The sequence below is a fragment of the Anoplopoma fimbria genome, chromosome 3, assembly GCF_027596085.1.
Source record: "Anoplopoma fimbria isolate UVic2021 breed Golden Eagle Sablefish chromosome 3, Afim_UVic_2022, whole genome shotgun sequence".
NCBI classification, from domain to species: Eukaryota; Metazoa; Chordata; class Actinopteri; order Perciformes; family Anoplopomatidae; genus Anoplopoma; species Anoplopoma fimbria.
The window spans coordinates 17,728,303-17,752,872 of record NC_072451.1 but is presented as its reverse complement, the minus strand read 5'-3'; the positions used below and the strand labels follow the sequence as shown (position 1 = coordinate 17,752,872).

At 38.7% G+C, this 24,570-nt stretch overlaps 3 protein-coding genes across 5 annotated transcripts; 2 read left to right on the top strand and 1 right to left on the bottom strand.

Moving 5' to 3' along the window:
* Nucleotides 1-10,384: 10,384 nt before the first annotated feature.
* On the top strand, nucleotides 10,385-15,153 carry parla (presenilin associated, rhomboid-like a). 2 transcript variants are annotated; one of them, XM_054623753.1, is made up of 10 exons: nucleotides 10,385-10,491; nucleotides 11,381-11,564; nucleotides 11,675-11,779; nucleotides 11,889-12,021; nucleotides 12,162-12,257; nucleotides 12,427-12,576; nucleotides 12,981-13,051; nucleotides 13,132-13,233; nucleotides 13,699-13,796; nucleotides 14,556-15,153. In XM_054623753.1, the coding sequence occupies exons 1-10, from the start codon at nucleotides 10,412-10,414 to the stop codon at nucleotides 14,701-14,703; spliced, it is 1,167 nt and encodes a 388-aa protein (XP_054479728.1). In that variant the 5' UTR covers nucleotides 10,385-10,411; the 3' UTR covers nucleotides 14,704-15,153. The 2 variants fall into 2 exon arrangements, with proteins under 2 accessions (XP_054479728.1, XP_054479737.1); XM_054623762.1 differs by lacking the exon at nucleotides 14,556-15,153 and adding an exon at nucleotides 13,532-13,596 and having other exon boundaries at nucleotides 13,699-13,761.
* A 360-nt stretch (nucleotides 15,154-15,513) lies between these two features.
* On the bottom strand, nucleotides 15,514-19,253 carry extl2 (exostosin-like glycosyltransferase 2). Its single transcript, XM_054623785.1, has 5 exons — nucleotides 18,740-19,253; nucleotides 17,380-17,834; nucleotides 17,196-17,266; nucleotides 16,924-17,039; nucleotides 15,514-16,781 (listed from the first exon to the last, which is right to left on the bottom strand). Exons 1-5 carry the CDS (start codon nucleotides 18,742-18,744, stop codon nucleotides 16,382-16,384), a joined length of 1,047 nt encoding a protein of 348 aa, XP_054479760.1. The 5' UTR covers nucleotides 18,745-19,253; the 3' UTR covers nucleotides 15,514-16,381.
* zgc:110366 (uncharacterized protein LOC550476 homolog) lies at nucleotides 18,147-23,536 on the top strand. 2 transcript variants are annotated; one of them, XM_054623806.1, is made up of 8 exons: nucleotides 18,147-18,218; nucleotides 19,330-19,430; nucleotides 19,984-20,232; nucleotides 20,466-20,567; nucleotides 20,707-20,798; nucleotides 21,220-21,402; nucleotides 21,490-21,549; nucleotides 22,117-23,536. In XM_054623806.1, exons 2-8 carry the CDS (start codon nucleotides 19,355-19,357, stop codon nucleotides 22,210-22,212), a joined length of 858 nt encoding a protein of 285 aa, XP_054479781.1. In that variant the 5' UTR covers nucleotides 18,147-18,218; nucleotides 19,330-19,354; the 3' UTR covers nucleotides 22,213-23,536. The 2 variants fall into 2 exon arrangements, with proteins under 2 accessions (XP_054479781.1, XP_054479772.1); XM_054623797.1 differs by lacking the exon at nucleotides 18,147-18,218 and adding an exon at nucleotides 19,171-19,253.
* Nucleotides 23,537-24,570: the final 1,034 nt, after the last annotated feature.

Here is a 24,570-nt window from a genome sequence, read left to right as displayed (position 1 = left end):
AATAGGAAGCATGAGGAGGAAAAGGTGGCACAGAGGGCAAATTATCTATATTTCATATGCATAAAATATAGATACATTTTAAATAAAAAGTTGATGACTAAAACCTACTGTATTTTACTTAAATATGGACATGAACTGACATCTCCATACTAATAAAAAAAATAACTTACTCGTTTTAATCTGGCACGAGGACCGCACAATAATTTAACTTTACAGCATTTATGTACAGCGTGTTTTTGTGTATGTATAGGATAATTCGCTGTTGTCAGTTGACTAGTTTCCTAAAAATACTTTGCACTAACAGCAAAAAGACAGAAAAACACAATTCTACCTATAAAGACGGGCTTAAAGAGACAGTTCAACCCTTAATCAAAATGACACGTTTTTCCTTATAATTGTAGTGTTATTCATCAATCCAGATTGTGTTGGTGTGAGATACCTAGTTTTGGAGATATTGGCTGTAGAGATGTCTGCCTTCTCTATATGGCACTCAGCTTCTGGTGCTCAAAGTGTCAATAAATACATTTCATATTTCTGATGTTATCCGTTAAGATACAAGACACAATGTGATTGAATTAAAAGACAATAAATTATCATATTAAATTATCGCCCAGCCCGAATCACTGCTCAGGACGAAGGGTAAATATTCCTGGACAAGAGACTTGAGCTTGTGGCAGCACGAGACGGTAACGTTTATAGTGACTCCTCGAATGAGCTGTAACATTAGTTACCTCAGTGGTTCTGGGTGATCTAGCATTATTGAGTAAACACGCAGGATTCCTTCCGCTCTGTTATACGGTCAGCAGGTTTAGTTTAATAGAAAATAGTTCCTACATGACACGGCAGAAAACACGGTCTATGGATTGTCTTAAGTAAACCAGTAGGGATTTCTGGAAAGAGACATTGTTGAGCTTTTTAAATGTATTAGCTGAGTGCCATATAGTTCAATTATATTGGAGAAAAGGTATATATTTATAAGCTCCTCTCTTCTCGTGTCTGGACTTTGGTTGCTGAGCAGTAGGAGGACAATGTTCAGAGAGATTTTAGTAAGAAACCCTGAAATCATAAAAGTGAGGTGGACAAAAATAGGCTCTTAGAAGTACCAATTTGCAATGTAAAATTCCTCTTCCTCCAATCAAACATTCCTCTTAGCTTCAGACCCCATGTGACCGCGTGACACTTCATTCACTCAGCATGTGTCGTAACGTTACCTTGTCCAAAAAAAGACGTGTCCTGTATGTATTTGAGCAAACTCAGGTCTGTCTGTGATGACACTGTGGAAAGATGTGACACAAGCCAGCTCACATTTCACCTTCCTATATACGGTCTGTCAACAGAGGCGGAGGTTAAAATGTTCACCTTGTAATGAGATACCAGCTCTGAATGGTACTGCAATGGAAATGTATCACGTAGAAACGCATTGTGATTATGCTGATCAAACGTTACGGGAAGAAAAACTCATGTCCAGTTTAGAAAAGTAACTGCAAATAGAGATTTAGATGTCCCTGTTCTTTTAGATCATTTCAATTGAAAGACAAAAGTTGTGTTTTGAGTTTAATTAATTATTCCTCAACAAGAGGCATGGTTGTTTATATCTGCAGTGGGAAGCAAAACTATTTCAAGAATATTTCAACTGAAACTATTCAACCCTGCAAATGCTTTAATTCATAACAAATGTATTCAGCCAAGCATTGATCAAAGATCATTACACATAGGTATGTATAAAACAATGCACTACACATCTGACTTTTCAGTTTGACTTTTTATAAGGTGCCGCCATTAAAACTGCATTTTAGATTAGCTGTTGCACTCAGTTTAATATCGCTTCAAAGAAGTAATAAAACAAGCAGAAACACTACACATCAATTCTCTGTGCAGTGAATTTACCAGCTGTGTAATATAGGTAGGTGGGATGTTTTGTTAAAGCTTTTTAGCCAATATATACAGAATAGTGAGTTTGTCCAAACCTCTTTAACATTAAACAGAAAAGAAAAGTTGAAATACAGCATATTGAGAACTATCTGTTAAAACGAGTGTTAAATTACTGTCAGGATGACTCAGTTTTTTGTAAGTGTTTACAGCAGAGCTGCCCACTGCAGTAAAACAGATAATTACAAAACACATGAAAAGGTCACTTACTAATTTAAAACCGGATTTATCAAGGGTCATGTTATGCAAAATATTTGGACATCAAGTATTTTGGGTCTACAATATTACAAGTGTTTTATTGTTTACTGTTCACCATTAAATTCTTTAAAGCACCATGTGAGTGTTATTGACATGTCTGTGTCTGTTCTGGTCAAAATGACGTTATTGTGTACATACAGCTACATTGCCTTGCTCCAATATATTAAAAGAAATTTGCAAATATGATTTTCATGACTTATTTTTAACGATCCAACAAAGTGACTCAGATTTAGACAAATTTATTAGAAAATCTATAACATTACCAATGTATTTGAAAATTGTCAGAAGTAAGAAGAGATATTGTATCTTAATTCGACCTTCATGGTTAAATAACGGATACATTTGGTTGCAGCTAAAACATGTAAAAACATCCTTTTAAAAGTGCTTAAAACATCCAAACGTCTGTAACTTATGACAATGTACATGCATCTGTTGTAAGTAATTCTATAAGTGTTGGTTTTAATGCTCAGCTACAACAGCATATGCAGGGAAGAAGACAACCTCTGATTCTGCAGAAGCGAGTAACATAAACAGACACTGTGTCGTACATCAGCACTGAGTCACTGCTGATGGTAACTGTCATTTGCTGAAATGTCAGAAAGCATTCTCATATTCTGCAAAGCTAAATTAACTTCTGTGTTGCTAAAATTGTCAAAACCATTGATGGTTGCATTAAGGAAAGCTGCCAAAAAAAGTGACGAGTGTGCAAACTTGAGGTTGGTGGCTCAATCTGCATACAGCAACACAGCAAGAATGCACTTGTCACAGATAACGTATCAGCTTCACAGTTTTGGAAATGCAACTAGATTTTTAACTTCTCATATATGGAAAAAAATAGGATTTTTATTGTTCTGTTTTACAGTGGGCCTGCTGTGTAGCCCTATTTGTTAATGAAGGAGAGAGTAAGGAAAAGAAAAAGAGTGAATCTTAAAGAAGGAAGAGGAATCTTTAAATTGACAGTTTAGCCAAGCCTGCAAATGTGAAGAATAAGAAATCAGAGGTTAAAAGGTTGCTGTCGTGTGCAAGACGAAGAAAGAGGGGATTTAAAAGATGAGGAGAGTGAGGAAAGGTAGAAATGAATCAGCAGCACTGAGCGGCTGTGTGTACCAGTTTGTGAAGTGGAGTGCACATGAAAGACACCTGGTTACATGAGGGATGTTGCGTCCAACAGACCACAGAAACACTGTTAGAAATTTGTTTTATCTAGTCTTCTGTGTATACAGCATGAGGGGTCAATAAAACAAGCGTTTGACGCAGTGGAACTCTTAAAGACGAGGCATCGAGATCAGGTAATAAAACAGGACCCTCTAAAAGGCCTTTATTAATCAGTTCTCAGTTGATGCTTTAATGGTGCATCATTTCATATTCCAAAGCACATTTCGATTTAATCATATTGCTTCACAGTGTCCTGCTTTGCCAGTTGGCAACCATCCCATTAGATTAGACGACTAAACCGGGGGGCGGCTGTGGCTCAGTGGAGAGCAGGGTCGTCCCCCAATCAGAGGATCGGCGGTTCGATCCCTGGCTCTGGCAGTCCATGTCGATGTGTCCTTGGGCAAGACACTTAACCCCAAATTGCTCCCGCAGACTGTTCCTGCGGTGTATGTATGTGTATGAATGTTAGTTAGGGTCCTGATGGTCAGGTGGCACCTTGCATGGTAGCTCCTGTCATCAGTGTATGAATGGGTGTGAATGGGTGAATGATTAGTAATGTAAAAGCGCTTTGAGTGGTCGGAAGACTAGAAAAGCGCTATACAAGTACAGTCCATTTACCATTTACCATTTAAACTAGTTTGGTCACAGTGACAAATTACAGAAGAACAGGTCACCACAGACAAATGTATCAAAACATACTGCCACAGAAACACTAACACACAAACAAACAGGTATTCTCAGAGTGTTGCGTGAAAAAGGATAAATAAAACAGGAAATATGAAATAAATTACTTCATATACAGTATTATCCTTTCTGTCATCACACAAGAGTCGCTGAGACACAAACAGAGAGTGCAAACTGTTGGTCCAAAGGAAAACAAACTATGAGGTCAGACTGATGTACTATATTGAGCAAGTGTTTGCTTTATTATTATGGATTGCAGCCCTGATTCACCTGATTTATATTGTCATAATTGTCCTGAAGTTATTTATATTTTGAATGTTTCCATCGTATAAGTCCACATGTGGCGAGAAAAAAGTTTTATTGAACGGAGACAAAAGTAAAGACCCACCAAGTCCAATGAGAAGACATAAATCTGAATTCTCTCCTGATATACAATACAAGGATGCAAACAATGTGATCGGGTGGGAAACATTAACAAACAACGCAGGAATAGAGGATATTATGCATGACAGTAAAGCATAAAGCATTTATGGTAGTGAACACTTAATTTCCCTGTGTAGAATCAATGAATGAGGCCATAAACTCTGCTCATCTCAAAGTGTGTAAGAAAGGTGCTTCAGGTTTACAGCCTAGAGGATGTAGGTGAGCCCCCCTACCCATGTACCCCTCACATGTACTGTATACACCAGGACTTGTGTATCATGCTTTACTGCAGCATTTTTCACTTTAAACTCTGGGTAAAAGAGATCAGGGTGACCATGAGCGTGAAGGTTACCCTACTTAGATAAGGGCACTCTGACCCTCGTCCAGATATATTTTAAGTAGGGAATGTACCTGATTTGTGCCTTAATTCATGCATCAGTATACTACACTGCCTCTACAACTACACCAAGATGTTTAAGAGTGAATTACATATTTAAGATGTGTAAGCATATATGTCAGCATCTAGTTTTTTTTTAATGCAGCAAACTCTCTCCTCTAAATGACAGCCTCTATACAGCCCCATTACTGGCAGAGTTGAAAAGCTTTGTCAACAACACGCATGCTGATCGTTGAGGCCACACCGCCACCGCTGCACGGGGAACAGCAGCATTCATGTCTACCACAAAAAAAAAAAAAAAAAAAAAAAAAAAAAAAGTGGAGAGCCAGCAGTTTTTGTCTGAATCAGCTGACAGCAGAGACAGAGTAAACGAAAGCTCCAAAAGGGAGACTAAAGCCGTTTACCAACACTGGGGGTGAATACACTCTGATAAAGACCTAATATTTGCACAAGTTGCATTTCACATGCATGTTAGATGTTTTGCAATAGACCTACATTGTGCTGATAACTCTTCGTGCTGGAAAGGTTTATTTAGCGGACAGAGCAAACTAGTGGAGGCGGCAGACTGAGCTATGAAGCCGGGATACAGCAGCAGCATCATCAGCATCAGCACCGCGCTGCAGCACTGGAGCATGTGCTGATGTGGCTGGTTAACGCACATATGGGCATGCACAGCAGCATGAGCAGGCATCCTCCGGCTCAAGTTCTAACCCAGGCTATGGAAGTGCATCCCAACTCTATACCATGTGGTGCTCTGCTGCAGATACACTATTAAAGTTAACGTTTCTGTTGTGTTCCGCAGTCTGCGCTCAGATATATTTCCACATAAATAAGCAACGTTACGTCCCCCTTAAAAACAGATACAAGACCTTAACAAAATCAGCTCATAACTTATTCATATACAAGCACGTGGAAGTTCCTTACCGGCGTTTTTATCACCCATGTCCCCTTGCGGTGCAGGAGTTGATTATATTGCCGACTTAGGCTGGAGGAATGCGCTTCTTCGGGTGGGACAGCAGAGCTGGGAGGGAGGCAAGTTGATGGTTTGAAGTAATAGATTACAAAATGAGCTTCTTCTGGGAATCCCCCCTGAAACGCACGGGACCGACACAGGATGCAGAGCTCTACGGTGAGCTCGTGCTTACCCCCTCGTGTTTGCAGGAGTTTCTGAGTAAGGTGGACTGAGGGCTCAGGTAAAGAACGAGGGAGGGTTGGGGACTGTGTGTGTGTGTGTGTGTGTGTGTGTGTGTGTGTGTGTGTGTGTGTGTGTGTGTGTGTGTGTGTGTGTGTGTGCAAGGGAGAGTGGATGCAGGGTGTGCATTGTGTCTTGATGCAGGAGTACAGTAGATGTTGTGTCAGGAGCTGTTATGTCACTGTAGGGTTGAAACACTGCCAAAAATGTTTTATTGCACACCAGCATGCTTATAATTTTTTACCGATGACAAAACTGTTCTATAGATAAACCCTGTCAATATATCATATATATATATATATATATATATATATATGTATATGTATATATGTATATACAATTGCTTTATATGTATGTATAATTGCAAATTGCAAATTTCCCCGCTGCGGGTCTAATAAAGGATTATCTTATCTTATCTTAATACTAGAGAAACCAGAATAACTCAATATTACATTCTGTCCTCTTTTCAAGGTTTTTGGGACAAAATTGGAAACTGTATGCCCCTTATACCTATTAAAATCGAACACCCATTACACATTTCATCATTGGTGTGTCCGGGCTATTTCATGGAAAATGTATGTAATACTTAAGGACATGTCAGAGTAACGCCAGTGAGAGTATACTTGCTTACTTCTGAATTAACAATAAAATGTTTCTAAATCCAGCCTACAGTGATGAGCTCTGTCCTCACACACCTCCTGACCAGATACTGTACCCTGTTGCTCCACCAGTCTGCAAGTCAGATGATATTTTACTGAGAGATATCAATATTTAATGAATGAATCACAAATCAATATTCTTGTCCTGAGCATCTGACTCTTGTTTTTTGATTATACTGCAGTAGAATTCCGACGGACATTGTGTACAGTATATACAAACACTGCACTGTGCATTCAGAATGAGCTGACTCTTCCATTGTAACAGGTTTGTGCTAAGCACCCTTGAGGAAGTGTCTAGTATTGTGTGATCAACTTGGAGTGAGCTCCCGGGGCAGATATGTTGACAAAGGTACAGTGTGTACATAAGAGTGTGCTGCTCTCATGGGCATTTAAGTGCCCCTCTCATTTTGTAATTCATTTTTTTAAACCCCAAATTAAAACAAAAAACAACCTTTGCACAGAATAGTGAGTGATGGTTGATGCTGTGATGCTGTGTAATTTCCTCTGTAGTGTTTTGGTTAAAATAAACATCGGGACTTTGCAGTGGTGGAGTTATCTGAATCCCACTCAGTGTCCACTTCACACAGCTTAATAGTGTAAATATGCTGCTTCCCAAAGAATACCACAGTCACACTCTGACCACCGAGTCTCAAAAATAATGCAGGAAAAAAACAAAAAACGAGTCACAGTTTGGTGTTATCTAACTGGCCCATTGATCAGTGTCTTGGAAAGCTCACTGTCAGCATTCTGATGGGACTCTATGATAACATCTAGAATTTCTGATGGTATAAAAAGACTATGCTGCTCGTATAAGATGTTTCTATCCTTTGGGCTGAAATAGAAGCCTCAAGGCCAAATGACGTTCAGCATCCTGCATCTCCCTGTTGATCCAAATAACAAATATGGGAACCGGATGTCAGAGTTGCCTTATTGTTCGCTCTTTCTAGACATACTGTAGTGGCAGTAAGATAAAAATGAGTGGCCTACATGAATGACAAGTTGTTCTGAATTCAGATACGTCCTGTCACATGACTTAGGCCCTGTTGCCGACACAGGCAAATCCTGGCTGGCGTCGGTTCAGAGCAAATCGATGCGGGGACCTGAAAGAGGACACCTCTGCTGGGGAAAAAATGCACCGCATTGATCAGAAAATAACCTATAGTCCTCTACAGATTCTAAGAAAGATGCATCGTATGCGTGTTTAACCAAAATTCCAAACATCTTTTACCTAAAACAACTTATGCAGCCCCTTAAATATTTATGATTCCCACCCTCTTTGCATCCACTCTCCTCTCTTTCTGGTCCTCTTTTGGCCTCCCCACCTCAATCGCTCCTGTGCTCACTCCTCTCACTGTCATCCCCACCTTTCGCTTCTCTGCTCTCTTCATCCCTCCTCCTCCTTTTCCTGCCCTCCCTCATCTCCCTGTCCTCCCCTGCCCCAGACCTGCACCCATAGGATATCATCTGACTCAGCAGCGTGTCCTTGGGTCCATAGAGTGGCAAAGGCATAGAGCTCTTGTGTCTTTGTAAGCTGTTATCTTTACCCTGGAACCTCTGCACTTTTCTTTACAACTACATAATTGTCTCACTGAAGTGGGATTGTATTGTATTGTATTATAATGTCCCCAGTGGATGCATTGTCTGACTCAGTTAAGATGAATTACCTACCGTCTCCTAAACTTACTTTTATTCTTGTCTATATCTATTACGTCATTTCTCATTGAAATATTGTTTATAGCTAAAGCAGCCCAGCAAGTCAGGTGCAGATATTGAATTGGAGGAGAGCCCTAGTTACTCTGCAGACACACTGCAGTGCAGCCTTCTCCCTGTAAATTCTAGCTTCTTCACCTATTTCTGGAGCCACTGGCAAGCTTGTGAGGAGTTTGTGGAACTTGTCCAGATGCCAATAGCAGCACCATCAATACTGTTTAGTCCAACGCTTCGTCTGCATTCTCTCGTTTTCATGAAAACAAAATTCAGTGTGGTCACCAAAAGTTTTTTAATAATATTAATAATAACAATAATAATTGATCACATTATTACTAATATTTTGACATTGTGAAAAATATTTCATATATTAACACATTTTTAAGGTGTTCTGAATCCTTCTGTCGTCTTATTCTTCTATGCTCAAAGCTTTTACATTAATTTATGTATTTTTCTTCTATTCTAATCTATCTTCGGTGGTGGAATAAGCATTGATCCTTTACTTAACTAAAAGTATCAATACAACAATGGAAAAAATACTCTTTTCAAATTTTCAAGTAAAAGTACATAAGTATTAAAAGTACTTAAAGTATCAAAAGTAAAAGAGCTTATTATACAGAAGTGTCCCTTTCAGAGGGATATTATTATATTACATTATTTAATCAGCATTACTGGTGCATTAATGCGTAATTTTAGTTGCTCTATATAATGTTTGGTAGTTAAATCTATAAAAACATGCGTTTTTCACAGAAGATGTTGTACTTGTCATAGCAGAAAAGCACAGCTGTGACTGCTAACATTAACGATGGCTCTGTCCCATTCAGACGTCACAGTAAGTCAGGCATGCACAATAACCAGGACCCTTAAACTGAACCAGTTAAATGGAATTCAGCCAATTCAGCCATTTACTTATTTTATTTATTTAAGCTTTTCCTGTTGTGTTAAAATGTGTTCAAACTGATAATTAGTTTACAGGCTTTTGTATAAATGCAGTGGAGTAAAAAGTACAATATATCCTTCTGAAATGTAGTTGGATGGAAGTTTAAAATAGCAAAAAAATGTAAGTACTTCAAAACTTTACTTTTCAGTTCATTCCTTCAGTAAATGTACTCTCTTCCACTTCACTGGCGTCTGACAAATCTGTACTTCCATACGCCACTAGAGGGAAGTGAAGTGCTACCTATGGAAAAATAAAACTATGTTGTAGTGCCTGCACAACACAGAGGCCTTACCGTCAGTTGCGTTCAAGATCTCTCAACTGTGATTTCAGAATCAGCTTTATTGGCCCAGTAAACTTACATATAACAGGAATTTCACTGTTTTGTTTTCAGTAGCTCTCAGTGTACATTTACTTTCTATATTTATATATGTTTATTTGCAGAGGGACAAGTATATCAGATAAACAAACCCATCACACAACAGCATTTATAGCCTTAGCTAATTTGCACTGCCCGTCCTTAGATGGGACTTTAAATTACATTAAACTCAACAATAAATACGCAGGAGGGAGTTCAAAACACAAATTTAACCAAAGGTATGTACATTAAACCAAAAAAAACATAGAATTTAACCGGAAAGCAAAGACAAAATAATACACAGTATAAACTAATACAATAAATCGGTATGTTATGTGTACCCAAAGTAAGGATAATATTATATGGATTAAGTGGGTAATGCGTTACTATAGGTATAGGAGGTGGTTTATGTACAGTGCTCTACATATAGACATACCCTTCACATGTATATAACCTGCTTAGACTTATATTATTATATTATGTATCCTACATAGCATTGCAGTTGCATTAAACAATTTAATAGAAAATAAAACATGTTTATTTGCAACTTACTCCCCCCCCCACCCATAAAAAGTTGTCAAGCCTACTCTTTGTTACACCAAGCGCTCTTTAGTGGAAATCAGACGTCGGACTTGTAGACGAGTCCTTGAACGGAGCATTAGCTCCCTGTCCCGGCAGTGGGAGGGGCTTCAGGCAGGAGGTCATCACAAACATGGCGTGGAGAGAATGTGTAGTGAAATGGGCTAAAACAGAGTTCCTCAGATCCACAAACACTATTCCACGAAGCACGAGGTGAGAAGACGTAAAGCTGTTTAGATCGCAGGGTTTGCGTAAACATGGAAAACAAAAAACGCAACAAGAACCCAGTGTGTGTGTGTGTGTGTGTGTGTGTGTGTGTGTCTCGATCATCAGTGTGTGATTACCTAACTGTCATTGTACAGAGACTCACGGGACTGAAGCATAGATATGCAGCTATATAACTTATTTCATTTGTTTACAGTAGAAATGTACAAGAGCAGCTCTGTCCGTGTTATCTGTATCTGTCTTTATCAGATCGAGCTTGTTTAGCTTATTTTTAAAGCCTTGTAATTAAATAACTATAGTTTTGACCAATAGCCTGAGTCTGATTGCTACTCACCCAGAATAGATACATCGTTTATGCACAGATAGTGCTTTTATTAAACTATCACGGTAAACTAAAGGGTGTTGGTCATATTAACCGTAACATTGGACAAAATAATATTAAAAGCTGTTTTGATAACCAATTTATTTAACGTGTGATTCTTGTCGTATTTTTCTTCACAAAATGCCTAATATTCATTGATTCCAGTTCATCAGTTATGAAGGTTTGATGATTTTCTTTTTCTAATGTGATAATAAACTAAATGTGTTTTCGTTTTCGACTTTAGTCAGACAAAACTGGGAGTTTGAATACACATCACCTAGGGCTGCAGGAAATGATGACCTGCATTTGTAATAACTTGTGACTTTCAAAGATCAAACAATGAATCAATAATAATACAAATAGTTGAATCAACACCTCCAAGAGAATATTAACATTACAAGCGTTATAACTGCATATTGTTTTGCCTTACATCATACAGGTGTTTTGGTTATTCTGTGTATTAACCAAAGCTTTCTGTATATTCAGTTTTAATACTGTGTTTACTCTTTTTGGCAGACTGAACCCCCACAACCAACAGAGGTGTCATTTCCGTCGTGATGCCAAAAGGCCGGATACAAAGAAAGGAAATGTCACCCAAGAAACTAAACCTACACCCTCTGAGGCTGGCACACCAGGTCCCCCGCCTCCTCCCAAAGTCCTCAGGCCGAGGCTTTTCAAACCGCTGATGTTCACAGTAGGGGTAGGTCCTCGAATTCTCCTAATAGAATGAGAATGGTGCATGCAATACCAAGGTTTGGACAGTTTGATGGCATTGGTTGGTTGGTTGGTTGCTGTCTGACTCCATGTCAGTTTACAGGTTGCTCATTTGGTGCAGCGGCCATTCTGCAATATGAGACCCTGAAGTCAAGAGTTCAGAATGCAAAAGAGGAAGAGCAGTCAGAAAAACTCTTACAGGTGAGGTTTGAATGACACAAAACAGCTGGCTCTCTCCTCCACTGCTGTCAACGTATATGTAACGAAAAGGCTGCTAACAATGATCCAGTGAACCATTCATATATTACAGGGGTCTCAGGACATGGCGCACTGGCACGACTGGTGGAACAAGTTGTCAGGCTTCCAGCAACAGCTCATCCTCCTGATGTCGATGGTGGATGACTTCTGGAGCAGCCTCACAGAGGGACAGAGGACCGTCACCGGTAATTTATTCTGCAGACATAGATTTATTTTGTTCCTTTGTTCCTTCATATTGCACGGATAGCATAAATGTCTTTACGTCTGTGTATTATAGTCCCACTCTTCTTCATTGTCACAAGCTTTCCTTATTACTGTTTTCCAGGCATCATTGCAGTAAATGCTGTAGTCCTGTGTTGCTGGCGGATCCCTTCAATGCAAAGAAGCATGATTAAGTACTTCACGTCCAACCCAGCCTCCAGTGAGTATGCATGTTCTACCAGTCTTTTTTAAAAATTGAATAAAGATATCAAAGTGCTTACACAAGGACAGCAAGGGCAATGGTTTTCTTGCATAGGTAACATTTGCAGCTGGATCCACTGACCATTATCAATTTCTCTGATTCTGTTCATTTTTCTCTCCCCCTCCAGAAACACAGTGCCTTCCCATGGTCCTGTCCTCCTTCAGCCATTACTCCATTATCCACATGGTGGCCAACATGTATGTCCTGTGGACGTTCTCATCAGGGATTGTCTCTCTCTTAGGCAAGGAGCAGTTTCTTGCAGTCTACCTGTCTGCCGGTGAGTCAAATATAGAATAGGGTCTGGTAACAATTCATTGATTATGAATCCAGCAATCAAACAGCATTGAATCTATCAAACCCACATCCCTTTTAATCTCCTACATCAATGTTCATAGTAATACACATTATAAATATATTAATCTTTAAGACTTAAAATTAATTGACGGACATTGTGAAAACTAAAAAGGCATACTGAACAGATTACATATTTGCTATTTAGCTAAATTACTTCCTGAATTTCATCAGACTCATCAGTCTTGGAACTGAACACATTTGGGTATTTTAACAGTTGGAACCAGTTGGTTAAATATATGGTGATTGTGACTGACTGGTACATTAAAAGGGGACATATCAAGTTGTATCAACAAAGAGTGACATCTCAAACATAACATGTATTTTCAGGTGTGATTTCCACTATGGCCAGCTACATGTGTAAAACTGCGACTGGATGTCTCTATCCATCCTTAGGAGCGGTAAGAGTTTTGTTAAAATCTTCATACAGCTCAACACAAAAAAAGTACAGTAGTCTTAACATCTTTTGTTTGATCCATAGTCAGGCGCTGTCATGGCAGTACTGGCCGCAGTTTGTGCAAAAATGCCAGAGGCCAAACTGGGCATAATCTTCCTCCCCATGATTACTTTTACTGCAGGAAATGTAAGTGACTCACAGTATGTGTGTGTGTGTGTGTGTGTGTGTTTGTGTGTGTGTGTGTGTGTGTGTGTGTGTGTGTGTGTGTGTGTGTGTGTGTGTGTGTGTGTGTGTGTGTGTGTGTGTGTGTGTGTTTGTGTATGAACCGTGCACTCTCTGCCTTTTGATGTGTGCTATGTGTGGTTTGAAAAAAGTTGTCTTGTTATGTAGATACACACCTCTGAAGTGTAATGTGAATCAAATTGTTTGGTAATTCAAACATTTAATAAGGTGTTGTTGACATTCCCATGTTGTGTTTTCACAGCTGGCAAGAGATGTAAATCTGTGCATGAACAAAACGGACAAAGTCCAGTGTGTGTGAGTGAATGTGTAAGTATGCATGTCCGAATGCATGGCAGAGGGATAGTCGTTGTTGATTTAAGTCAGCACATTAAGTGTAACATCAGGTTTCTGTCATTGGTCTGCCTCTAGGCTCTGAAAGCGCTCATTGCCATGGATACAGCAGGGCTTTTTCTGGGATGGCGGCTGTTTGACCACGCAGCTCACCTTGGCGGAGCCCTCTTTGGAATGTGAGCGGCCAATGTTCCTTTCATATTTAAAAAATAATTGTATTTATGTTTTTTGTAAGCAAGAAAGATTTAAAAACACTGCAGATAATATGAAAAAAGTAGGCCACTGCCAATAATACATATTGGAGAATGGAATGTCCTTAAGTCTTACTTCTAACATCCTAAATTGTAAGAAATACCGTGAAGGAGTAAAAAGTATTTTAGTTGCTGAGGTTTAGGGTTCATTGTTAACAGCAGGTGAGAAAACAATCTCACCATAAGGTTGATTCCTTAGGTGCTCTGGAGCTTTGGATCATATCACACAATCTTCATCAGCTTAAAAGCTGAGGTTCAAAGTCCATTAATAACTCAGAAAAAAACGTAATTGAAGATTAAGAAGAGATTGACAACTTGAACAAACACCATCTGCTGATGAACAGAAGTTTGAAAGCTCCAGGACTGCTACTAAACGGACCTTGTTGTCCATTTCTGTAACGTGATAATAGCTGATTAAGTCATTCATAAGCTGTTATCCCATCAAACAGTTACTATAAATATAACTTTATACTCTAGTGATACTTTGTTTTCTCAGTTATTCACACAAATAGTTTATTATTTAATGTTTTTACACATTGTTGTAGCCTAAACTTTAGCTTTATGCTACTTAGAGTGGCATAAATCTTCTGAAACGATGTTATACGAAAAATGTTATGTGGGTTTTGTAGTATCCCGTCTTGCAGTCAGTACATTTTAACCTTCTCCATGTATCTTGTCCTACAGATGGTATGTGGCATATGGGCACAAGCTGATTTGGAGGAAAAGGGAGCCCCTTGTGAAGCTGTGGCATGACATGCGTTCTCCAGGTGCCGGTGGTTCCAGGCCAGGAGGAGGGCCTCCGGTTGGTGGTAGTGGACCTGGACCACAATGAGACACTGTAAAGTCTCTTGAATCTTTTTTGTAAGATCTGGAGTTCACAGTTGCCCTAGAATATGCAAGGACACTTATCCACCAATAAGGAGTCAGGTGGTTTTGTTTATTAATAAATATAGTTTTTCATTCAAGGTGAATGAGACAAAGCGGACCTGAAAAACAGATCAGACCTCGCACCTGGTGTTGCAATCCAGATGTTTACTGTGTGGACTGATAACATCTGCTTCACTACAAGTTAAAAAAAACAAAAAACACTGCTCTCCTACCTCTTAATAATCTGAAGATGTTTAACCTTCAGCCTTCATGTTGGACTTTTCCTGTTCATATTTTTGAAAACAGTTGCACAAGTCTTGGCGGACAAACCAGAGGGCTGGTAGTGATTGAATCATTTGCTGAATTCAATGTAATATACAGTCCTGTGGGCTGGTCTTATGTGACTATTAAAACAGTTAATGAAGCATTTATATTTTCATTTAATGAAAGGAGTGATTATTTCTTTTTGAAACAAGAATTTACCTCATTTTTGTCGAGTGGGTATTCATACTTCTACACACTGGTGAAAAAAAGAAGGGGCGATAATGTTTGTCAGAAACAAGATGCATCAATATGTCAGTCATTTTGGTTCGAAGCCCTGAAAACTAAGGTTGTTTTTTGCAACAAAACTTTGAACAAGGACACGGATTTGGCAACCTTACATGATTCCTCAATCATTCAATCCATCTCAGGATCTTGACCTCAGTTCACCTGTTTCCAGACTAAACTTATTAACCGATATCATAATTAGTAATTCATCCACAAATTCTGTTGGTAGAAAAAATGTTAGCTTTATTTAACAAAGTCACAAGATTGTCTTACAAGGTTGATACATGTGCACAAACGATTGTCCATGCATGCATAGTACTGTACATTAAGATTGTTGGAATTTGCATAATACCTGCAATAGTTTTATTTTATTCACATATTCACACTTTAGGTTGAGACTCTTTCTTTCGGCCAAAATTTCATTAACAATACCTACATTTCTAACATTAATTTTAAATGTGTAGGGACTGTACACAAGCTCATCAGAAATGTTACCTTTTCCATAAACACTATAAATGTAATAAAACCAGAATTTGAACCAGACAGCATCAACGCTGTGAATCGTGGTTACAAACAAGGCAAATTGTCAAAGTAGCTCTAAGACTGACACCTGCTGGCTATAAAATAACCACAATCCACTGAGAGAGTTGTTCATAGTTAAGGTAAGGCAGCTTTGGCAACAATATACAGACTAACAACTAAACACAACTAATACAGAAAATTCTGATTGTCAGTGATAGTCCTTCAGATGCAAGCGTTAAACCGTATCATGAAATACAAAAAGAGCAACACCCTGAGCAGGTAAACTTTAAGCAAACAAATAATACTTGTGAAAACCATTTTGAGCTGATTTCCCCTAATGCTCAAACACTGCAATATCGCTACGTTTTTTTTTTTGTTGCAATACTGTCTTCACGATGTGAAAAGAATTTGCCTGTGAAATTTGAAAATTGATGTTCCTACACATGCTGGGATCAACAGTGTCAACTTAACCCTGAGCCTAGACAGGTGTTATTAATCAAACACAGACTTACCAGACTGTTACTCAAGTCTGTCTTCTTTCAATCCAAAACAGTAAACGGTGTAGCAGCTTCTCAGCCTCTACTTTTGTGGTTGGCATAGCTGGGGAAGCCAAACTGGGAGACCATCAGGTTGGAGAAGCAGAGTGGCATAAAGCCATAGATCTGTGTCAGCCTGTTCAGGCAGTAGGATCTCTGGAGAAGGTGTTCAGGACGATGCCACATACCCTGGTACCCGCTGCTGGCATCCTTTTCCAGGTTGCGGAGGTCCACAGGTTTGACAAAGATCCCTGAGGGTTTGTTAATGCCGCCTGTGGAGTGCTCCCTCAAATACAGCGCGACAGCAAAATTAACGACAATGTCATCACAATTCTGTGTTTCATCCACCAGCGCATGAACTGATGGAGGTTGGTCCTGGAAGACCTGCAGGTAGCGACGGTGGAAGAAGGCGGCGCCAATTAACACCATGGAGTATCTGCAGCGAGTGGATCAAGATAGAAGTAGTATTAAAAAACGGTCTTTCACGTCAAAGTAAGACCAGACCAAACAAAAGGCCAATAAGATGCATTTTATGTGGAGCTTCACAAAATAATCACCACAAAAAGAGCACAACTCACTTGTCACCTCCAGCTGTTTCTGGGTCCTGCAGTTCAAAGCTGCCATAACTGTACACTCCTCCTGGTGTTGAGACATGTTTCCGTGGGACGAACCCAACAATCTGGTCAGAAAATTGCTGCAGGACCAGAGACAAAAGCTTGTGTCAGTCATATTGTGTATGGTGCAGTACCATACGATGCTCATGCATTTTCTTTTTCCATTATCAATTATCAAGTTATACCCAAATGTAATTGAATCACTGTCATCTACATTGTCCCTGAAGCTTAATTACCTTCCAGACAGAGAAAGCAAAACTGATGTCAGGAACACTGACCAGGGTGTCGTCATCCAGCATCAGCACAGCTAAGGATCAAAGAAAAAAAACAACAACAAGCAAACACCACTTTAATAGTGAAAAAAAAATGTTGAAACAGGCTCAAAGCATACACAATATGCAAGCTGAAAGACACACTGACCATCGGTATCAATCTCAGGGAATGGTTGTAGTCTGTTGCGCATTTGATTGCTTGTCTGCTCCTTGAAGACCACAGGGACCGGATGAGGCTGAAAAGAGTTCCATAGCTTCAGGGGTGTCTCCTTCCCAATGTTGTTCCAGACTATGATAATCCGTTTAAGATGAGGTACCGCCTGGTAATGGTTTAGGAGTTTGAGCAAAACGTCCGTGCGGTTGTAAGTTTGAATGACGATGGTGAACCTCTGCTCCTCCTCTTTCCTGTCCCCATGGTGGCCCTGTGCAGGGTTCTTCTCCTTTTGTGATGTTGCCCTGCGTAGCACTCCCAGGACATCAACGCCTCCTCCTTGGTCCTCAGCAGGGGGCAGCAGAGCAGTCAAGGCTGCACCGACCAGGAGTAGCAGCAGGATGGGCCAAACCAAATAGGCCCGCCTGAGCCCAGTGAAGCATCGGGGGAACCTGCATTTTTATGAGGCACACAGATAGGCAGGACGATCCCAATTACGATGCACTCCCAGTGAAATATCCCAGCCCAAACAGCATTAGAATAGACCCCACTTAGGATGCATTTGAATACTATGTGAAGCATGGCTTTGCACAATGCATTGCAATTTATTTTTGTTTATAACTGGACTCATCATAAGGACATGTTTATGTGATGCTTTCAGAATACACTGGGTCTATATTCAAAAGTAATGAAACGTCAAAAGCCTGGTGCACATTAACAGTGTAGTGAAAAATGTTGATCATTAAAGGGGGTCAACAGCCGTCCAATCATTTATTTCGGCCTGAAAGCATTTATAGACTACTACTACTTGCTTCCACTTTCACCAATAAACAGCTGTGAGTACTACAACTAGCCATGGTCGTTCCTTACATTCATTATGCTATGTTCACGTGCACTGGGATATGTTTGGGAAACGTGGCTTCGGAGGGAGGGGGGCTGTGTTGCCTGACTTGGCGACTTTGTTGCCAGATTTAGCAACTTTTGGAGCTAGTGCTGCTAGCCAATTTTATAGCAAACGAGTTCGGAGATCCTCGGTTGGATTTGTTTTGATAAAGCGCACTCCCGATGGTTTCTCAAGATTGTCAACCCCTGCATTTAAAGTAGTTTATCCGAGTCCTAGATTGACAAGAACCCCTGCCTACACCGCTGCAAATACTGAATTTGTCCAGTTTGCGTCTCAAAATAAATGTTAAGTTTACCCAAAAACTGTGATTTTATGTTTGACATACAATAATCTTGCGCAAGTATTATATCCGTTATTAGGCCTTTACATATCGCCATTAGTTCACTTTACTTAACTGCCATATGATAGCACATTTAACACAGTAGAAGTGATGTTTTAATTCTCGTAACTCACCTCATTGTGTTGGCTCTGCTCACAGCCCGCTTGCTTTACATGGTCGCCATCATGGCTGACTCTGACCGAAGAGCCTGAGAGGAGAGATGTCTGACAAACTAACATTAGCCGCAACCCGAGTGGAGGTTCTGCGACGTTGTTGGGAAAACCAGGAAAATTGGCCAGGAACGTTATTTAAAAAACGAGACTTCATTGTCCTGTATGTCTTCATTCTCTATGTTACAGTATGGTTTATCAGTTTTCACTCACTTGAGCATATTTCGTAACCTTTTGGAAACCGTGGCCATCTTTGTTGGGGCTAAAGTAACTCATATTCCATAGGCGTGGATGTCCTGTCTTGTTGGAGGCACAAATCCACCCACTCCAGAGACGCTAACGCAGCTGGATAGGAATTAAGAGAAAACACACCTCAAGAGATAACTTAACAAAACTAAAACGTGAAAATTCATAGTGCTTTCCAGGAAAGCCCAATTACGCGTCGCTAGTGGGGCAGCACTCGGATTGTTTGTATCGGGTATGTATTGTGTATTATTTGAAAGTTGTGTGAGTACTTCAAAGCTAGTATCTTAGAGCAAAGTATACAATTTCAGGTTGGTCAACATTGCCCAGAGGAACATGCTTTACGCACCAAAGCTGAGTTGTCCTACAGTCCCACTTTCCAATGGTCTGCAGATTCCAATATTTGGATTAGGTAAGTTTTGCTTAAGTAAATACTGGAGGTGTCTCATGACACTTAAGTAACTAAAAACACAATAAATGCTCATATTGTATGATGTTTAACTGTCATTTATAGCCTCCTATGCCACAGAAGAAGAAAATGACTAGAATACTATTTAATTTAACATTTCATTATTATTCTTTAAACAGCCTCTCTGGGGAGAAATCCCAAATGTAATGGCTTACACAACATGAATATTTTAGTGTCAATTGCTAACTCAGACACTCACATTACCTTTTTTTCCTTGAAGAATGAATTTTGCTTTTGTTTTCAAAAAAGTTAAATAAGCTTCTGCAGTGAGGTAGTTAAACAGATTCCTCACTTTTCCTTTTGGATTTTTTAAATATTACACACATGTATTTATATCCTTCTTTTTTTTTTAATCTTTCTTAACAATGTTCTGAATAAATTGTAAAGTTATGTTCATACAGCCTGGCACTACTGTTTCTGTATATGCAAAAAACAACAACAACATTGAACTGAACTGACATTGCTTTTAACTGGCTTATTTCTTTCTCTATACTAGGTACATCACATGATGGCGGATACTCCCACGATGCCATTGTTTATGCACTCACAGAGTGTGGTGTGCGCCACATTGACACAGCAAAGCGCTACGGCTGTGAGGAGAAACTGGGTGACGCTATCAGAGAAAGTGGGATACCACGAAGTGATCTGTGGGTCACCAATAAACTGTGGCCAGGGGACTATGGATACAAAGCTGCAAAGAAAGCCTTCTTTGACTCCTGCAAACAGATGGGGTGTGAATACTTTGGTATGAGTCGTGATAAAGTTGTTAAAGAGTTGATAAAGCCTAGTTAAACAGAAACTAAAGTTATCTGTGTTATTGTAGTACAACCCATCTTGTTTTTGAACTTGTGATGGTAGATGTAAAAACTTCCTGTAACAATGATGGTTCTTTGCTTCTCTATTATCATGTTAATCTTTGTATGCAGTTTGTTGTCCTCCTATATTTTGTAGTCTGTCATTAAATCATCACTTTTTCAGATCTGTACCTGATGCACTGGCCAGAGTCAACGCAACCTGGTTGCTCCAACCGGGAGATGAGAGCTGAGACCTGGAGAGCTCTGGAGGAACTGCATAAAGAAGGTAAATATCACAGAAGATAATGTCGGAAAACAGTTCAAAAGTACATTAAAATAGTGACTACACCAAGCATCATTGTGCTATTGTACTGACAGTGAGTATTTTTTTTATAATGCATAAGTATCCCTGTTTGTCACTATAGGGCTGTGCTCTGCTATTGGAGTGAGCAACTTTTTGGTCCACCACCTGGAGGAGTTGAAAGAAGACTGTAGTATTGTGCCACATGTTAACCAGGTATGTTTTTCTTTTCTCCAGAAAACCTTCCATTAGATTGAATGTGCTTTTTTTTGGTTAAAAAAGCCTTTAGACGCATTCAGACCAGGTGATATTAATACCCTCCTCCCAGCCAGATACTGTACGAAATCACTTAAGTTGAAACCCAAATTTGTTATGCAAAATAACTTTTGTACTGTACCTGAATTTTTTTTTAATTGGATTTACACATAGAAAAGAAATGATTCAATAACAGAAATGGGTTCTCCAACATGATTAGGAAGAGTTATGTAGTTAATGTATTCCTCTCTGAGATGCTTCAAAAGATGAATATCTGGTGTGCTGTTTATCAGTGTTGGAGTATTATAGTACATGTTAAACTGAACTACCTATATACAGTAATTTACTTATGATGTATCTTGATAGTGAAATGACCCACCAGGTGGAGTACCATCCTTTCCAGCAACCCAATCACCTGATGGAGTACTGTCGTCAGGAGGGGATTGTATTTGAAGGGTACAGTCCTCTGGCAAAGGGTCAAGTCCTCAACAACCCAACTGTTCTTCAGATTGCACAAAAATACAGACGCACGGCAGCTCAGATCTGCATCCGCTGGAGTATTCAGGTTCAGATATTGCCCACCTTAATTTTAATTGGACTGTCTTATTTATGTTTTTACCTACAATGCTATGGTTTCTCTATTTACCCTCAGAATGGAGTTGTCACAATACCGAAATCCATCCAAAAGAAGAGGATTCAAGAAAACTGTCAAGTGAGTTGAAAATGCATTGCAGTCTTCTGCTTGATTGTAAAAATATGTTATGAATAAAGAATGGGGAAGAAAGATTCATTATGTTTTGATGAACCAAGCAAGAAGGCAAGTCTACACTAATACATTTATTGAAATGAGAAAAACTGAAATAGGCTAATGTATAAAATTGGCAAGAAAATAAATATCTACTCTAGGCAACAAAATAATAATAAGCCACTAAGCAGAATACTGTAAGGTAGGCCTTAAATGAAACTAACAACAAATGGAAAAACCAAGGAGGCTGTTGTTCTGTTCTTAGCTTAGCTGTGGTTTCGGTGTCTCTAAAACCTCACTGCTGTTCCTTTTTAAAGCTGAGGTTAAAGATTCTCCCATAGTTTGGTTCTCTGTAAATCACCGGTATCTGAGGGTAAACTTCAACTTGTTCAAGGGCCGTATTAAAACAACATTCTGAGAATACTCTCAGAGAGCTCCTAACATAGCCTAAACATTTCCAGCGAAGATTGATTCATTTTCTCATTTCACCCCTTATCTCTTTCTCCTCCTATACCTCTGCTCTCTCAAACGCAGGTGTTTGGGTTCCAGCTGGAGAAGTCTGACATGGCAGCTTTAGGAAGCTTGGATGATGGAAGACATGTTACTTGGGATCCAACAAATGTGGAGTAACAAACTCAGATTGTGTTTGACTAGGAACGAGGTCAGTGACAGTTGGCCTTAAGAAAACTTGAGATTGTGATAAGATTTTGATTAGTACTTTGTTCATTAGCAGCGTGTCACCCCTTGCCTGAGAGTAGACGCTACTATGATGCGAGATTAATTCATCTCAGCTAGCTTTTTAAAAACATTTTAAGTGGTGCAAGAATGACAAGCAAAGATAACACAGATAAGATGATCTATACAGGGAGGAAATTCAATATTGCAGACAGATGTACCAAAGTAGTTACTTGAAAGGGTAGATACTGTCACTTGATTTACACTAGAATTGTGGTTTAATTTAGTACAAAAATATATATTACAGAAATAACTCCTATGAATAGCCTGTGACATACATTTCTTTTTATCCTGGGCACTCTTGACCAAGCGTTCAAACAATTATTTCCAGGTGGTTTAACAGCAATGTGCACAGTAATAAAAAATAAAAATGACTTTCCAGGAGCTGAAACAAAATTATGATCAACCATTTCAGATATTTGCAAATGTCAATGGCCAGACAAGATAATGTTTGTCACAGGAATAAATAGGTTTTGGGGTTTCAGAGAAACGGTAAAGGATGATTTTCCCATTAAAAGACATAGCAGTATGTCTTGGAAATAAGAAAATAAAAAGTCTTAGTATTGTATGTCAATAAAAATGTCACAGTATAAGATGTTAAATAAATATATATTTTAAAAAAAGTCAGAGTCTAGTATGTCATAAAAATGTCCTACTATAGTTTGTCATAACAATGTAATTAAAGAGTTGTATGTTATGAAAATGTCATAATATACAACATCACTAAGATGCCATGAGAAAGTCATAGAATAGTATTGCATAGAAATGTCATGGTATAGTTTTAAAGAAAATCTCATTTATAGTTTGTTCTAAAAATGTCATCGTATATTATGTTATATAAAATTCTTAAATAGCCATAGTATAGTTTTCCATAAAATGTCTTATTATAGTAGTTAGAACAATTTCATAAAAAGTCAGAGTATAGTATGTCATAAAAAGGTGATAGTATAGTATGCCATGAAAATGTTGCACTTAGATGGTTTTTCGGCCCTTTTGAGTTTTTCCAAATCCCTTTTTTCGCTACTCCTACAACAAATGTTTAGAAAGCGTCACTCAACGTAATGCAACTCTGTAACAAGCAGGAACCATACAGTTCAGCTAATGCTGGCCCTCAAAGTTTGCAATATTACATAAAGATGAATCCTGAACGCATTGTGCTATCAACATTTGGTTGACATGTAAATATGATTCTAAAGTGACCATGACAGATTGCGTGCCATTTGGCGCTTTAGCAAATCAGTTAAATTTTTTATCTGTATTGCTGAATATCAAAAATAAAAAATTTGCCTCAAAGTACATCCCATGTCCTTGCATTTGCATAGGATAAGGAAACACAGAAGCTGTTTATTGCCAAGTATGTTACCCATACAAGGAATTTGTCTAGGTGATTGATGTTGCGTAACAGTAAAGCATATTTACGTCTTTTGTATAGTATAGCATGTCAAAAAAAGTAATGAAAATTCATAGTTAAGTAGGTCGATCAAAATCATAGTATAGGTTGTCAAAATGAAGGTCATACTATAGATGTTGATTTAAAAAATATATATATTTCTAATATTATAAACAAAATCAAATATTTTCGGAAATGTAAAAAAACCAACTTATTATAAATAGTCCTATATAACATAATATATTTTTTTATAGTTTAGCCAAAAACACCTTATAGTATAGTATAATAAAAAAATCTATACAGTATGTAGAAAACAAATAATAGTAACATTATAAAACTCTCATAGTATAGTGTGTCGAAAGAAAATCTTCAAATGTCGGTTTATTATTAATTATTGATTTCCTCTGACAATAAATAGAAAAGTATAATAAAAGTTGTAAAACGCTGTAAGCTAGCGAGCAAGAAACAAAGTGCCATGTTTGTGTGGCCATTCAGCATCTGACTTAGCTCAAATTTCACAAAAATCTCCGGTTCTTTCTGCTGTTTTTCTCCAGCCTCTCTCCTTTTACATCTCAGTTTCAATGCGTCTTTTTGAAGCAGGTTCATTAAGGACAGGTGTTGTGCTACTGTATCCATCGTAATAACAAAGATATGTCTTTGTTAAAGGTAAACATTTCTTGCAACCGAATGATCACAATTGTGGCCAAACAAAGACTTTATTTATGATTTACGGATATGTTATAGAAATTGTTTATTTTGCATTACGACTCTGCATTTACTTCACCTGCTCGGTGCCCTAGATTATAGCCCACCCAGTCCTTTTACCTGTTGAAATATCTTTCAGGTGTGAACACACTTTAAAC

Excerpts from the sequence above, each read along its gene's own strand:
- parla (XM_054623753.1), top strand. The coding sequence starts at position 10,412 with ATGGCGTGGAGAGAATGTGTAGTGAAATGGGCTAAAACAGAGTTCCTC. Across the intron at positions 12,022-12,161 it reads GGGACAGAGGACCGTCACCG|GCATCATTGCAGTAAATGCT; the intron begins GTAATTTATTCT and ends ACTGTTTTCCAG. Across the intron at positions 13,052-13,131 it reads TCTATCCATCCTTAGGAGCG|TCAGGCGCTGTCATGGCAGT; the intron begins GTAAGAGTTTTG and ends TTTGATCCATAG.
- extl2 (XM_054623785.1), bottom strand. Across the intron at positions 17,267-17,379 it reads CCCTGAGATTGATACCGATG|CTGTGCTGATGCTGGATGAC; the intron begins GTCAGTGTGTCT and ends TTTGATCCTTAG. Across the intron at positions 17,040-17,195 it reads TTGCTTTCTCTGTCTGGAAG|CAATTTTCTGACCAGATTGT; the intron begins GTAATTAAGCTT and ends CTGGTCCTGCAG.
- zgc:110366 (XM_054623806.1), top strand. The coding sequence starts at position 19,355 with ATGCTTTACGCACCAAAGCTGAGTTGTCCTACAGTCCCACTTTCCAAT. Across the intron at positions 20,568-20,706 it reads GGAGGAACTGCATAAAGAAG|GGCTGTGCTCTGCTATTGGA; the intron begins GTAAATATCACA and ends TTGTCACTATAG. Across the intron at positions 21,550-22,116 it reads GGATTCAAGAAAACTGTCAA|GTGTTTGGGTTCCAGCTGGA; the intron begins GTGAGTTGAAAA and ends TCTCAAACGCAG.